This window comes from Drosophila mauritiana, chromosome 3L (assembly GCF_004382145.1).
Source record: "Drosophila mauritiana strain mau12 chromosome 3L, ASM438214v1, whole genome shotgun sequence".
In the NCBI taxonomy this organism is placed as follows: Eukaryota; Metazoa; Arthropoda; class Insecta; order Diptera; family Drosophilidae; genus Drosophila; species Drosophila mauritiana.
In genome coordinates, this window is record NC_046669.1 from 22,118,623 (window position 1) to 22,134,405 (window position 15,783).

The 15,783-nt window shown below is 47.1% G+C and overlaps 5 protein-coding genes across 7 annotated transcripts; 2 read left to right on the forward strand and 3 right to left on the reverse strand.

The window, feature by feature from the left end:
* Positions 1-212: 212 nt before the first annotated feature.
* LOC117140562 lies at positions 213-1,535 on the reverse strand. Its single transcript, XM_033303559.1, has 2 exons — positions 1,274-1,535; positions 213-1,222 (listed from the first exon to the last, which is right to left on the reverse strand). Exons 1-2 carry the CDS (start codon positions 1,456-1,458, stop codon positions 289-291), a joined length of 1,119 nt encoding a protein of 372 aa, XP_033159450.1. The 5' UTR covers positions 1,459-1,535; the 3' UTR covers positions 213-288.
* A 340-nt stretch (positions 1,536-1,875) lies between these two features.
* Positions 1,876-7,307, forward strand: LOC117139172 (transmembrane protein 64). 2 transcript variants are annotated; one of them, XM_033301333.1, is made up of 4 exons: positions 1,881-2,872; positions 5,881-6,004; positions 6,443-6,604; positions 6,767-7,307. In XM_033301333.1, the coding sequence occupies exons 1-4, from the start codon at positions 2,169-2,171 to the stop codon at positions 6,884-6,886; spliced, it is 1,110 nt and encodes a 369-aa protein (XP_033157224.1). In that variant the 5' UTR covers positions 1,881-2,168; the 3' UTR covers positions 6,887-7,307. The 2 variants fall into 2 exon arrangements, with proteins under 2 accessions (XP_033157225.1, XP_033157224.1); XM_033301334.1 differs by lacking the exons at positions 5,881-6,004; positions 6,767-7,307 and having other exon boundaries at positions 1,876-2,872; positions 6,443-6,584.
* LOC117139170 (xaa-Pro aminopeptidase 3) lies at positions 2,890-5,874 on the forward strand. The gene has a single exon (XM_033301329.1). It carries the CDS (start codon positions 3,647-3,649, stop codon positions 5,249-5,251), a length of 1,605 nt encoding a protein of 534 aa, XP_033157220.1. The 5' UTR covers positions 2,890-3,646; the 3' UTR covers positions 5,252-5,874.
* Positions 7,287-12,361, reverse strand: LOC117139171 (alanine--glyoxylate aminotransferase 2, mitochondrial). 2 transcript variants are annotated; one of them, XM_033301330.1, is made up of 4 exons: positions 12,102-12,361; positions 10,208-10,532; positions 8,713-9,787; positions 7,287-7,434 (listed from the first exon to the last, which is right to left on the reverse strand). In XM_033301330.1, exons 1-4 carry the CDS (start codon positions 12,121-12,123, stop codon positions 7,300-7,302), a joined length of 1,557 nt encoding a protein of 518 aa, XP_033157221.1. In that variant the 5' UTR covers positions 12,124-12,361; the 3' UTR covers positions 7,287-7,299. The 2 variants fall into 2 exon arrangements, with proteins under 2 accessions (XP_033157221.1, XP_033157222.1); XM_033301331.1 differs by lacking the exon at positions 7,287-7,434 and adding an exon at positions 8,240-8,540.
* Positions 12,362-12,685: 324 nt separating this feature from the next.
* LOC117139169 lies at positions 12,686-15,253 on the reverse strand. The gene is made up of 4 exons (XM_033301328.1): positions 14,369-15,253; positions 13,505-14,301; positions 13,119-13,309; positions 12,686-13,058 (listed from the first exon to the last, which is right to left on the reverse strand). The coding sequence occupies exons 1-4, from the start codon at positions 15,024-15,026 to the stop codon at positions 12,947-12,949; spliced, it is 1,758 nt and encodes a 585-aa protein (XP_033157219.1). The 5' UTR covers positions 15,027-15,253; the 3' UTR covers positions 12,686-12,946.
* Positions 15,254-15,783: the final 530 nt, after the last annotated feature.

Here is a 15,783-nt window from a genome sequence, read left to right on the forward strand (position 1 = left end):
ACATATGCTAAATAAATATTTTTAAAACCTATTATGTGTGGGCAGTGCAGAAAGGAAGACATCATAATTTTGAAGGCGACAAATTCTCAATAGCTAAGTGGCGCCAAGGTCAAAATAATCGATGTTTATGGTATTCCATGAAAATGCAGTTGTGCCAATTAAAACTGCTGCTATTGAACCCCCTCTTAAATCCTAAGAAAAAACACATTAAAATTGTTCAATGGGTCAGTATAATACAAAGTGCAAAAAGGACTCCAATCCATATTATTACAGTGTTCTTGTAGCTTTTCAAGTGGCTCGACTTGGAGGAGAGTCTTTGGAGTTGCGCGACACGGATGCGATGCTTTGGGGATCTTGCTGAAGCACGAGACGAGTAAAGGCTAAGCTGAGGAGAAGTGCCTGGCCTAGAAGCTCGCGCTGATAGCGCTCTTGCTGCGAGAATACGAGGCGTAAGTCAGCGGGAAAGTCGATCATTTTGCACAGCTCCAACGGGGACTCTGTTTCGGGGATCTGATGTTCCACGTTGTAATGGGTTCGCATCATGGCCAATATCGTGTCCTCGGACGACACGCGCTCAGTACCCACCAGGTGATTAAATAGCCGGGCTGAGAGAAAACGTCGCATGTAGTAGACGTTGTTCGTCTTGTTCTCATCACCATCTGAACGGGCCATCAACGAGAAGCTCATGATTGCGGCCACCTGGGCCTTCTGGATGTTCACGTTCTGTTGATCGATGCTCCCTGGGTTGCTGCTGGCCTGGGCCATTTGTGGACTCTCCATGACGTAGCAATCGGCCTCCGGTATCTGGTGAGATACATAGAGGCAGCGGCGGGAAAGTTCTGACAAATGCAGCTTCTTGTCGTTCAGCTCATGGTGCTGCCAGTGCGTGAGCAAACAGGGAGCTTCGTTGCTCCCGATCTTTAATCTCGCCCAACTTACACTGGTCACTCCGATGCGCACACCTACAGCAGATGCAATGCGGGAACGCTGTCCCTCGTCCATGGCCGGTGTTATAAAGGGCGCGACTCGTGCAGTCTTTGGTCTATTTTCCCCTACTGCTGCGCTCCCACTGCTCGGGGACGCAAGCAAACTCTTGAAGAACTTGGTGGTGACCTTCAGTCCGAATCCCTCCACATACAGGATGTCGCTGAGTTCCTGCAGCGGTCCGTGACGGTCCTTCCAGTTTTGCAGCTTGGTGGCCCTCGCCTTGGTTATGTCGTAGCTGGGCAGGATAATGAGTACATGTGCAAGGCAACGTGGGGTGGCTACCTACTTGGCTATCTGATTCATGCCGTTTTCATTAATCGTCTTCAAGATCTTTAAGCGATCTGCATCCGAGTAGGCGGGCAAGAGGCCGATGGCTTGGTCGCTTTCCGGCTGACCGGATCCGTGTTGCTGCGTGGACGAGAGTCTTAGGCATCTTGTCGTTACGCCCAACAATGAGCGCCGGCACAACATATTTTCCGTTGTATGATGTATATTTGTTGTTACTTAATTTGATATCGTCTAATCAGCTGTTAGGTTAGTGGGACCAAGCTATTGTTTTCAGTTTTCCTATTTAATCGATATACAATGGTACACCATCGACGGGCACAAACAATTTATAGCAACTAATTGTTAGGTGTAAAAGCTGTGTGAAATGGCATGTATTTCACACAGCAAGCATTATACACTTTAAGTAAAGTTATAAAGGGAATACTTTATAAATATAATATAAATCACATTAATTATTTTTTAAGGAAAAAGAATCTGGACCAGTCCGTATACACATATAGCTATGGCTAGCTATGGCTAAAGAAAAATGCTAAAAGCGCAGCACTGCACGCTCTCTGTGCTCTCTCATTCTCTTTCACTCTCGCTGCGGGAACTCGAAGTTCCAATCGGAACGTGAACGTCGGAGTGGCAGTCGTGCGTCGATTGTTGAGCGGCTGTGGCACATATATAAACAATAAATACAAGTCGTAGTTTTAATTGAATTAAGACAATAACAACAACGGTTTCTGGGACTCGGTTGCCTTGCCATATGTGACACAAAGCACACACATGCGCCCGTAAACCCAGAACTCCGTATTTGCGCGAATGTGGGTGCATAAAAGTGAAATTTCTCAGCGACAAGTGGAAAAGAAAACGGAGAAAGGCAGAGCTGTGGCCAAGCGAAAATCCTGGTCATGTCGTTGGAATTCGAGATCAGCAGCTCTCGCAACAATAACAACAATAAAAACAAAAACACGTACGGCTATTCGAACAACAATGATACCAATTGCATCATGCAGATGCCAGTGCCCGCCTCCACCGCACCCGCCTTCCCTCAGCTGATCCAGGCCAGCTGTTCCAACGCCGTGGAGGTGGATCCACCAGACAGCAGTGCGGGGGCTGCCGGCAACTCCGAAGCCCTCTCCGCCGCGCAGCGCACACCGGACACGTCGGAGGACAGCGAATGCGACCCGTTTCTAGCCAGTCGGAGAGCTACCCGCTCCTCCTCCACCACCTCTGTGCTACGCAACCGGAAGCGCAACTCGTGGTGGGGTCGAGCCCACAGCTTTCTCACCCGCAACTGGTTCCTGGGCTGCTTAGTGCCCGCCACCATTCTAGGCGCCCTCGTCTTCATCGGATGGGCGACGCGGGACTACGCCCGCCAATTGCTCTTCTGGATCGAAATGCAGAACGCCTGGATCACATTTGCCGTCTACATGGGGCTCTTCGCTCTTGTCAGCTTCCCCGTGGTGGTGGGCTACTTCGTTTTGCTCATCACCGCCGGTTACCTGTTCGGCTGCCTGCGCGGTTGGGTCACCGTGATCCTGGGCGCCAATCTCGGCATCGCCGTTGCCCATGCCACCATTCGCAGCTGCCGGCACCGCATTCCCGTGCAAAGGTGAGTGCTTTGCTGAGAATACACATGTAGGGTTGCGCGTCTGGTGATACTTCATCGACTTCTTAAAATCATATATTCTTGCGTCTTCAGTTCAAAATGGTTCGATATTCTAGAAACCAACTTGTGCACTTTATGCCTCTGAACACATAATAAGTGGTATAAAGCATACAAGTTAAAAAGCTGAAAATCGCAGGCCTTCAAGACTCGAAGCTCCGTTGAAAGTGCATAGTTTATTTATCTGTTCGTTAAGGAGTGTTAAATACTACGCACACAAGTCCCAAACTGCGGAAAAGTAGGTGTACTAGCTTCTAAAGTCATGCGGTTTGCTCGTGGAGTTGGTCGGTACACTCCGTTGAAAAGTATGAATCAGGTGGAGGGAGGCGTTTTGTCTATGTATCCTTGGTAATGATCTCCAACCGAGCCTATTTGTCCGTTCGTCTGTCGAGATTTAACAAACTAATCCGCTCAATTTGGTTTTAAATCATTGCGGCGATCAAAAACTGCTTCTTAAGTTTTTAAATAATAGTAAATTCATCTCTACAATAATTAAGAAGCAGTGGTGGTCACGCCCATATCGTTGATGCTTTTTTTAAGCGGATAACCTTATGCGGCACCATGAACTTTGTATTGGCAAGTGCTACAGAGTCAATATGCCCCTTCTACCAGCAGTACATATTCAAATTCATTGCGATCAGGGAACCCTATCTTCCATAAGTCTCGCTTTCTTGTATCAAGCTTATACTACCCATTGCTCTGTGTTTTTTCTATTCTCCAATGCTGCGGTTCCTTCGAAATTTTAAGTATTATGCCTGGCAAGAGGTGCGTCGTGGTTGTTCCGCAGTGGCCCCATCGGATCGGAGTGATGTGCATCTGGTGCTGCCAACGGTCTGGCCCTCCGAGCTTACCAAGAGGATCCGCCCGCTCCCAGTGCCCGACCTGATCGAGAAGTTCTCCTGCGATGCCCCTGGCGGCCAGTTCGCCACAATATCCGAGTACCTGCGCTGCGATCCACGCCCCGACGCCGTTCTCCTGCCGGATGAAATTGATCTACACCGAAAAATGTCCCTGGACGACCTTAATTCTTATATGCACGCGAAGGACGCATTCAAAGAGCCGCACAGAAAAAACCGCATATTTTCGCACGTTCTTGTGGTGGCCGGAGCTGACTCAGCTCGGAGTTACCCCTTTCGGCAGAGGCCCGACTTCCTCTATCTTTGCGACTGCTTGAGACCAGGGGCAGCATTGGTTCTCACCCGAAGCCGTAAGCGAAGGACAGGCGCGTTGCTGTTTCTTTCCCAGGATGTGGACTCACAGCTGTCCACCATCTATAGCCATATGCACTACGTGGACGACGTTCTGCCCCTCGCAATGCTTAAGAAAAGTTTACTCTGGCTGTTAAGGGATCTCTCGCCCGAGCTGTGGCACTTCTACGAGCCATCGAGTCCTGTCAGCTGTATAGTGCAAGAGGTGGCTCATGAAGCCATGATTCCCATGGGCAACCCCCGATACATCCTCCAGTACACACGCACCGTCAAGACCTCGCGGGAGCTGAGAGCCCTGCGTCGGGCCAACGCCAGCGCTGCGGACTCCATGGCGGAGGTAATCGCACAGCATTATCAGATTCCTCAGGAGCTGGCCGCTTCATTTGACTACAAGTGCCATATGCGGCACGCCCGTCCCGACGTGACAAAAATGTCGTGCGGATTGGATGGCAATGGGCTGTGGCAGATGGACGCTGGATGTCAGTACGGAGGCTACGAGGGGGGACTGGCCAGATGCTGGCCCAGCTCGGGGCGATTCACGCCGCCCCAGAAAATGATTTACGGTGCGCTGTTGGACATGCGTCGGGATCTGTGCTCGTTGATACAGTACGCAGGAAGTGAGGGTGCCGTCCGCACACCTCTGGAACTGCACGCCGCCTATTTAATCCTTCTGGCTCGGCACCTTAGGGAGCTCCGCGTGTTGCCCAAGGGTGTCGGCAGTGCGGCCGAGACAGTGGAGATGGCCCGCAGGTTCAACTGCTCCCCAGTCGTCGTCTCGCACGTGGGTCTGGGAAAGCGAGACACCAGTCGCAGACTCCTTGACTATCCCTTCGCTCCCGGAAACGTGGTGTCGCTGCGGCTGTCAATCTCTATTCCCGATGACTGCTGCCAGGCCTATCCCGAGTTCCGGGGCATTCTTTGTCAGCTTGGCGACACCCTGCACATCCGGGATGATTACTCCGTGGAGCTTCTTACCGCTGCCTGCCCCAGCGAGCCCCAGGACATTGAAGTCTGTCTACCTGCAAGCCGAACCAGGTCGCATCGAGTGCGGAATGACGGTGATCAAAGTGGACCTTGTGACACACGACAATTGCAAAGCCACGGTGGCGACAACTGAGCGAATACATTTGCCCAAGGAATATCTGATAAGGGCAGTTATTCCGCGTAATCGATATCGCGTAACCACGTCGCCGGCACATATAAATGTGTTGTATGTTTTGTATATACGTACTAAACGCTCATTTGTCATTAAACCCGTTTGCAATTAAGACCCGCTTCTTTGGGTAAATACCCCCTTTGTCGCTCAGTCGGTTTTGATCTCCTTATCAGACATTTGGCGCGCTGATAGCAGAGAGCATTACATTTCCGATAATTACTAAACTAGGTTCCACTACCCAGCGTACCTAATTCATAAATTATCAATTACGGCGCCACATGAATTTTCTTCAAAAATAACACATTTATTTAACATCACATTTACCAAGAGCTATATACATAGGCCCACCTAATTACAGGCTATTTGTGTGATAGCATGAAATCAGTGCCTACCAATTTTTATGAGGGAGCGTAAACTGTTTCGCCGACGAACGGTGGAACTGGCTTATAGCCCCAATAAACATTTCCTGATTGTTGGATAAACTCAATTAGAGCCATGTTTCAGCACTAGCACCGCACAGTTGGGTGTAATTATGCATAAATAATAAATAAATGAAATGACGAGACCCGTTCGATTGCATCTACTTGCAGGCTGATCAAGAATGACACGGGACGAGCCATTCTCCGCGTCATTTCTGGCCCAAAGGCATTTCGAGTCGTTCTCTTTACCCGACTTACCCCCATTCCCTTCGGAGTGCAGAATGTGATATTCGGAGTAAGTGACTAGATTTCGTCAGATCTATTGTTATTGTTGAACTTGTTCAGACAGGGGTGAGGTCGGAATATCTGGATATTCTTTTATTTTATTTTATTAACTTTAAGAAATCGAACTTAAAATTAATTGAACCAAATATTCTTTACACGGACATGTAAATTAAATTGTGCAAAGCTTTGTGAATCTATATGAATAAATATTTATACTGCAATAGTTAAAAAGCTAATTATACGACAATACAGCGCGTCAAAATGCTTAAATTAAGAGACGGTTACTAATATATGTGCATATTCGTCAAGTTTCACTGCAGTTGAACTAAATAAAAACCAGTTTTCCTTAAAAGTCAGGTGCTTTCCCCCCTACTGACACTGTCGTAGTTAAAAAAATCATGGCACGCTTAAACCATTCAGTTTCTATATCAGACTATTATTTTCACAGATCAGTTCCATCAACACAAGAGACTACCATGTGGCCACGCTGATTGGGTTGCTGCCAGCCCAAACCATCAATGTTTACTTGGGTTCCACGCTAAGGTCCATGCATGAAGTGCTCAGTGATAACGATACCAAACTGACGGGGTATATCAGCTTTCTGTTTGAGGTAGGTTAAATCGCGTGCTTAATAGTTTTTGAGTTTGTACATTTGAATTGGTTCATTATTGGTGTTTAATAAGTCCACGGAGCTCTTTGTTTAATGATCGTGTTTTATTAAGTTTTTTTTTTTAAGTTATTTAAGCTACAATGTGTCTTTTGTGTCTTTAAGGTAATTTGTGGCGTGGCCTTGATGTTCTGGGTGTTGCAGAAGGCAAGAAAGGAGCTGTCTGAGACGCTGCTGAGCGCTGATTACAATAACGAGGGCAAGCATCCCGACGTAGAAGTTTAACAGGAGCCACTTGGAGAACGGAGTCCCACAGGACCCCCAGCCAAAGAGAATCTCCTGGACTTTAAAAGAAGACTGCGTTTTTGCATTAACTAGTTCAAACTAAGGCGATTTTCGAGTTGTTTTATTTATTTATGCTCAAGGCAATGCCATTGAAACCAAACCTTAAGTTAGCCTATGCAGATACGGATTCGAATCGCACTCGTTCCCTTAAACTATGTACGATGCTTCATGGCTCACATCACATATTACTTCTAAGAACTGCTGAGATGTACATTTATAACTAAGTCAAAGCCTCGCTCAAAAATCGCTAGCTCTTAACCTCGATTGTTGGTCATAATGCTGCTCTATAATGTTGTTCAATTATTAGTTTGTAAGCGAATAAGCGAATAAAAGAGCTCTGAAGTACAGCTTTTCTACATCATCCTTGTGCTGTTTCTCCAACTGCGAGGGCTTTTGCTCATATGAAATCTAAACGCTTCCTCCAGTGTCTCCAAGGCGAATTCCACGTCTTCGGCACAAAGACACAGTGGTGGTCTCATGCTCATCACCTAAAGAGAAGAGGAAACTTCAATATATTAATGACCCGCCTACAGTGTAGAAGCAAAAATGTATCCTGGAAATTTTACATTTCACAGGGATCATTTTACAGGTCAACTTTACCAGGTACTAAATTTAAAACTAAAAACAACAATTTAAGATTGTGTATCTTGCTCCAATGTCATAGAAATAATTTGTAAAGTAATTGTCAAATTAAGTTTTTGTGCTTATATTTTGAAAAACCTAAATTGCTACGCCATTTTTACACGTTTATATACACGTAAAATGTAGTGCATACTTTCAGTCATTTTGTATTTCATGTTTTTGTTGTGTCAAAAAGCAATATGTATATCCTAATATCAATAATTATTCCTTTTTGAACAGTTCAAAATGCTAGAACGTGCATTTTCAAAAAGATATAGCTTGGGAAAGTCTTCTGATTTTTATATAAATAAGTGGTTATAACGATTTTTAAGATAAATTTAGAATGGTGCGAGTGTTGATGGTAGATTATAGTCATAATCGGATTTAGGACTGCAAAAAAATTTACTATTTGGACTTTAAATGCTGTGGATTATGTTTTTTGCATGTGGAAATGTTAATTAAAGTAATTAAAGTGTACAAGTGTGCAACCGAGGTTTTAGAGAATCCAAAAGTGAGTTATGTGTAAGTTTGGCCAGAGCGTTTGAGGGATCAATATGGAACTACTTTCCACCCACAGATGGTAATGGCAAAGATGCAAGATAATCTGGCCGTAGACTGTGGATTTTCAGGGGTGATTTGAACCGCCCATTTGGGAAACGCAGTAACATTTACTAGTCTTGTGGGATCTTCAACAATTTAATGTATAAAAACCAATTCTTTTAAATATTGAACAGTTGACTATTTAAAGGTCCATAAGTCTTTGTTAGGAGTAACTAGTTAGAGATCTGCTTAGATAGTTAATAAATGCAGCTGAGACCATCCTACAAACGCTCTCCCGTGTATGTGTATTCGTCTTCGCCAATCTTCGTTAGTTATTCTCGGGCTGAGACTCCGTGATGGCCAGGGCCAGCACATCCATGGCGAACTTGGCATCAGCCAGCGTGATGCACATGGGAGGCTTAATGCGCAGAACCTGTGGAAATGGAAGGGAAATGATGCACCAATAGAGACAGGAGAAGATGATCAAAGATTCGTTCTCGGTGGAGACTTTTCAACAAACACGAATTTTTGTTAGTCGGACGTGCAGTACGAAGACAGACGAGCCCAAATGAGGATGAACTTGGCCCATAAGAAGCCTCACTTACATTTCCATGAAGACCGCCGCGTCCAAAGAGCACTCCTTGGTCCTTGCACTTCTCCCATATGTCCAGGACGTGCGGCGTAGCCAGAGGGGTACGCTTTTCACGATTGCCCACCAGCTCGACGCCGATCATCAGGCCTTTTCCCCGCACGTCGCCAATAATCTCGAAGCGCTGCTGCAATTCGGCCAGACCTTTGAGGAAGTACGTGCCCACTTCCAGGGAGTTGCGCTGCAGTTGCTCCTCCTCGATCACGTCCAGCACGGCAATGCCTACGGCACTGGCCATCGGGTTCCCTCCGTAGGTGTTGAAGTGCAGGGCCTGGCCCAGGGATGCCGCGATCTCTGGCGTGGTGACAACGGCTGCCAGTGGGAAGCCGTTCCCAATGCCCTTGGCCATGGTGACTATGTCGGGGACATAGTCGTGGCCCTCGAAGCCCCAGAAGTGCTCACCGGTTCGCCCAAAGCCAGTCTGAACCTCGTCGGCCACAAAGAGTCCTCCGTTAGCTCTGACCAGAGCTGCTGCCCGCTTGAGGTACCCTTTTGGGAACTGGACCGTTCCGCCGACCCCCTGGATTGACTCTGCAAACATAGCAGCCACCTTGCCGCGCGGCAGGGAATACTTGAAGGTCTCCTCCAGTTCATTGTAGTAGGCATCGCCGGCCTGGCAGCCTGCGGTGCACTGGCATTCGCGGGTGGTCTGCACAGGGGAGTCCCGGCAGTTTGAGCCGCCCCAAATGCCCTGGTAGGGATCGGGGTTCATCACGTGCACAAGTCCGTTGTTCACCCCTGGCAGCGGAAAGCGCCAGGTGGAGTGTGCCGTGAGGCCCATGGTGTAGGGGGACATTCCGTGGTAGCAGTTGCGCAAGGAAAGGATATCCTGGTTGCCTGTGTGAAGGCGCGCCATTAGCATAGCAAGATCGTTGGCCTCCGAGCCGGAGTTCACGAAGCACACGCTCTTGAGGTCTCCTGGGAACTTGGCCACCAATCGCTCGGCATACTCGTGGATCTTGGGGTGCATGTAGATGTTAGTCGTGTGCCACAGTTTAGCAGTCTGCTCGCTGAGCGCCTGGTTAACCTTTCTACAAATGAACAAAATATGTGATTACATTCTACGTTCTACATTCTACATACTACGTGGGGACACGTATAACACAATTAACTTCATTTTTGAAGATAATCTACCCAGACTTAGTCCATGTATATTTCTTTTAATTTTACAAGAGAGCTTCTATGTTTTATTGGCCCCATAAAAAGAGGTAAGTAATAAAATAATATTACTTTGCACAAAAGTTGGCATTATCTTGTAATGTCCTATTGCTTCAATCGAAAATAAAACGACAATTCGGTATTTGCTTAAACGGAATTAAATCACACTGAAATCGATTCTCATATCTAACTGTTGAAAAATCCTTTTTTTTGTAAAGTAGTGAATATGTATTAACATTTAAATTCATATCACTTCCTTTTTTGTGTAAAGCCTAAAGCCCCCTCCTGCTTACGGGTGACAATGTCCAACGGACACAGTAACGATTCCGCCAAACATGTCCAGGTAGCGCCGGCCCTCGTGATCGTACAGCCACTGCATGTGGCCAGCGTGGATCACAAGTGGCTTCTTGAAGTGGGCCAGCAGATTCGGTGTCAGGTGGTTGCGCCTGGTCTTGAGAATCTGCTCGTAGCTGGAGCCGTCGTAGGCCACCGGGCGGTGGTTGCAGTCGGGCATCTCTACCTGCAGCTGGGCTATCGTTGCGGGGGCTGCCTTTGAGTGCAGCGATGAGCTGGAGCTCCTACGGACCGAGGACCTGGGAGGGAGCCGCCTGGTCTGAGCTGTTAGGCGAAAGATGAGAATGGTTTAGTTGCAATCTAGATCTAGTTAAAAACTAATACCTTTTTTATTGAAAGCATGCTCATTAGCCTTTTTACTGGTAATGCTTAGATCAATATTTATCCAAACCAAATACTAGATAGTAATGTTTTCTTTCGCTTTACCAACTTAGTAAGGAGTATCTGATAGTTGAGGAAATCGTTTTCTTTGCTTGTACATTTGACTGCTAATTAACCACTTGGTGTTCGATCAATGTTTGATAGAATTCGAAAATTAAAAATCACATTTGTCGCAAGGAAAAAACAAACAAAACTTTTATGCGTTTTCATTTGAATGTTGTGCTCAGAGCGACGATCTATGCCCTTGAGCTTCAATTTCCATGCAAGAAAATCATTTACTGCCTACTTAATATTTATTACGAAGGAGAACTCAAGCCAAAAGGAACGAATTAAAAAGCACACAACACTCTTTAAGCGTCACCTTTTTAAAAAAATTTACCATTCGTGTCCAATATTTGAGATTTCCACACTTTCATTGCATTGTATTCCAGATAACAACGTGAAAAAATTACAAATCCCTTCCGAAACCAACAGTTCTATTTTTATACCCGTTACACATAAAGTAAAAGTGTATACAATTTCTATCGATATCCCAGATAACTGATGAAATTTCGCGTTCGCATTCCATTAGCTGAGTAACGGGTATCTGATAGTCGAGGCATCTGATACTCAAATCCTGAAACTCCTGCATCTGATACGAAAGTTAAGAAACAAACACCACATATCTTAAAGACAAAATTGAATATAGTTATTGTAGAATTGAATATTTTTTTAACTGAAACATCACAAAAGTAGTTTAAAGATCAGTCGTGTGTATAAAACATGTCTATTTACACAACTGTTGATATTGGTGTATAAATCGAACTAAAACGCAATTTCCTAGTAATCTTGTGTTTGCTCGTCGTATTTATTTAATCAGAAACATGTGCTGCACTTGCCCACGTGAGGTTCGAGTTCGAGTTCTGAACTATACACAATTTGTAAAGAGGTCATTGGCCGTGGGAAGTCTTCTCCAATTGCCTGTATTCAAATGCCTTAAATGCGCAATTGGGACCACAACTGGGTTGTTTATTAAGACTGAGCTGATCCACACAATTCAACTGATAAGAACTGGCCCCCTGCCAACAGCCTAGGCCACTCGAATTCCTAGTGAGATTGGGACCAGCTTTGGACTGCCAGCCACCTGTCAAATTAAAAACTCTTATCACTCTTATCTGAACAAACACTAACTTTGACCGAACGTGGCGGACCACCCAATAAAATTATTTATAAATAGCACTTTTACAGGGGGAATCAGTCTCAAATCCCTAGATATTGTAAATCTGAGCAATTGTGCTTTAATTACTGTTACACTATGTCCACAGATTCCTTAATAGTGGCAAGTAACTATGTATGATTATATGATGATGATCTCCACCAGAGTCAGGTGATTTATCTTTTCAGTTGAAATTTAAGGATCGATTCGATTTCCCTATGAATTAGAACACAAGAGACCATATGCAGAAAACTTACCTAACAATCGCTTGGACATCATTTTGGGCTTCGGATTCCTTTCTAAGCTCTTATCACTTTCTATGTAAACTTTTCTGGCTTGGATGCACTTTTTGAACTCGAATCAACTGTGCGGCACGTGTTCTTCGCGGGGACAGTCGTCCACTAGTAACGGCGGAGGTGGAGCAACTGATAGGCGGGCACGATTCCGATTCCAGTGACGGCGGAGAAAGCTCGATCAACGGAGAGCTTTGGTCTCTGCTGTCGGATTGGAGAGCAAAGTCAAGGCCGCGGATAAGCACTCTCGTTCTCCCAAGGGGGAACTGTTTGGGAAGCGCTTGGAGCAAGCACCTCCAGCAAGCACAGTAGGTAAACAGCTTGTTGTCTCATAATAATTTATTTCAAATCTTGCTTGCTACGTACTGAAGCACAAACTACTGAAGTGCACAGGTAATCTTTTGTTCTTAACAAAAAATATATCGCATTTGCGCTTCTTTGCCATCGCTGTGCGGGACGTCCTGTCCCGGATTAGACTCGCTGTTTTTCTGGAGTGGCTGGCATTTCCACTAGCCGTCGATATTAGTTAGGTCCTTCAATATGCTATATCGATTTATCAAGTATGAATTATATATTTTGCTTTATCAACCAACATCACGAGTTTGCGCTTTGATTCTCACATTGCCCATCCCTCCCTATTTTTCCCACCAAATATAACCCAATGCAACAGATAATACGGAAACATAAAATGTTCGCGGGGTCATCTAAAAACAAGCTCAATGCGAAGTCGTGGGATACAGTGTTTACACAGAGAACAATAACCTATCTTCGTATATAACGTTCACTTTAAAGCCTCCATCCCGGGGAGATCAGTTAAAGTCAGTGTACAGATCGGGACTTCTGGGCGCTGCTGCTGGCTGGGCCGGTTGCTCTAGGCTAGCTGCCATCTGTCGCAGATTTTCGACGCCAGTTAGCAATTGCCTGCAAGGAATGAATTATAGTAGGCATGTTCGTTACTCATCAGCTGATGGCACGTCCTACCTGAGATTCTGTTCAGCAGTGTCGGCGGCACGCAGCAGATCCCTTGACAAATGGTGTGTTCTGGACGGTCGTTGTGCGCTAGTCCCGCTGCTGGTGGAGGCCTCACTGTCTCTACCAGGTGTCGCCACTGGAACTCCTCCTGTTGCGCAATCAGAACTTCCAGAACTTCCTCTTAGAGACCGAAGCTCCGCCTAAAAAGTACGAGTTTTCAAATTGTCATTATTGCTTGTAAATTTTCCGGAATTTCCGGGTTTAAATAAAGTATTTTAACAAAAAGCTGCATGATAATAATTCTTCCAGAACGTTCCAATGGCATTCGCCATAGTGAGTATGAGATCAATGCACTTCCAACTTTCGGGCATTACCCTACCGATCGGGCCACTCACCTCTAGTTGAGCCAGCTGTCGCCTTAGGTGCTGCGTGGTTTGCGTATTGGTCGTCGTGGCTAGGGCCTCCCGGCGCCGCGACGTCTCTGACAGTTGCACAAGCTGCTGCTCAAACTCGCTGGCCCGTTTGGTCTGGAGATTAAGTTCCGCACGAGCTTCCTGCAGCTCCCGCTGCAGGCGTTCGTTCTCCTGTCTCAGTGTTGACAGTTGCAAAGTACCTTCCGCCTCCTGGGGAGGCGAGTCAATGGGGTTGGAGGGCAGCCCGATAGCTACGTCAGCTAGTCGTTGAGACGAGTGAATTATGGAACCGTCGGACAGAAAGTCGGGCAGCATTTTGACGGTAGAGCCGGCGGCTGGTTCGCCGGTTGGACCGGGGAGGGCGGCAGCACTGGAACCTCTGGGTGCGAGAGAGGACGGCAGAAGCCCTACTGCTCCGCTCGACGCTTCAGCTCCCCCCAGAGGGGAGTTTGGCGGAGAGCTCAGGGCATCCTGACCGGCGCACCAAGCATCCGGCAAGTGATCCTGCACGAAGTCTGGCAGGGCTGAAGCTGCAGCAGCACTACCACCGGCTCCGCCCCCAGCTGCATTGCATGTATCCAGGGGCAGGTCAAGCTTCATCTTTGGGCCGGCAGACAGCACAAGTCTGGTGGGGCGTTGGTCGCGGTTTCCAGTCGGCCGACGACGAGGCGATGACGAAGGGCCCGGCAAATGGGGAGGCATATCGTAGTTGGAGTACGAGCGTGGCACGTAGCGCGAACCAACGGCGGGTTGCTGGTTGGAAGCGGATGGAAAAATATCTGCCAATGAAAGCGGAGAGTGAATGGGAGTTAGATACACAAGTTGGAAGTCGAATTTCAAACTTACCGTCGTCTATTCTTTCATCGTAATGCCTGTTTGTGTTGCGCACCTGAGCCAGAGCCACATGGTCGTCATCGTCGTTATCCAGAGCGTCCTGAACAGCGTCGTGACCCAGCCGATGATCCGGCCTCAAGCGGTGCTGAGACTGCGACCCGCCGCTGCTACTGGATGCGCCTCCCCCACATGCTGCGTACTCCGCCAGACTCGCCTGCGAGTCAAAACTACTGAAGCGCGGAGATCGCTTCATCCTAGAGGATGCACTGCTGCCGTTAACATCAGGCGGCTGCATATGGGAGACAGAGGCTGACTGAGGTACCTTAGGTCGGGCACCCGTTGACGTTTGCACGGCTGCCGAGGTCACCGTGCTAGTCGGGGCAGTCACAGTTCCGGTACTGCTTAGAAAGTGTTTAAATGAGAACGATGACGAGGAAGCTGCTGCCGGTCCCGCTCCTCCCGTGGCCGTTGTGGTTCGTGTGCTTGGGAAGTCCGCTCCACGACCGTTCATACACACGTCCGCCACGAGATCGTTTACCCCCAAAGCGGCCGGCGCGCAATCTTTTGAGCCCATCGTCGTCTCGGCAAGGAGCGCTTGCTGCGCGGCTTGTGGAATCCTCTGCTGCGGATTGGCCGTGGCCGCCGCTTCGGTCGCACTTCCATTTGCCATTTAATTGTAAACGCGGACAGGCAGCGGTGGGCCGTTCTTCTTGCCGGTTGCCTTTATACGTGTCGGCCGAGCTGGGCGGTGTGTGTGTCCTACTGTCTGTAGCCCGTGCTGTTTCACTGCCTCCTGTGGTCGCGTTCTCTCCTGACTCTCAGTTATTTTTGCATCCCATTTTTCCCTGCGACTTTTCACTTGGGGCTATATCTGCAGTGCTCGAAAGTCGTGGGCAGCTGTGCAGAGGCTTGCAGCACTGGCTGAGGGATGCAGCACAAGTTATCGATTGGAGCAGAGGGAAACTACATATATTTGAATCGGGGGAAGCCCGGATAAACCATATATTATAATAATTGATATCATTTGTTGTCCTTCAATGAACCTCTGATTTGTAATTAATAAATAATTAACATTATAAACGTTTTTAAAAGTTGGCCTTACAATCGGAACTGAGACAAATAACAGCTCGTGCAATTCTCCAGATCTGGAATGACCGAACTATCGAGTTATGAACATAATCGATAGAAAGTTTGGTTAGTGGGAAAAACATTGAGCACCCCTATCATTTTGCAATAGCATACCAAAGACACTAGAATAACAAGATGCGTAACGGCCATACATTCGTTTGGCACTATGCAGCCACTTTTTTGGTGAAGGCCAAATTTGCTCTCTTTCCGCTCGCTCACGTTGAGAGCGTAAGAAATATAAAAATAGAATTTGCTTGCTTGCGTGAGTAAAAACAAGAGACGAAAACGCGTATATGTGT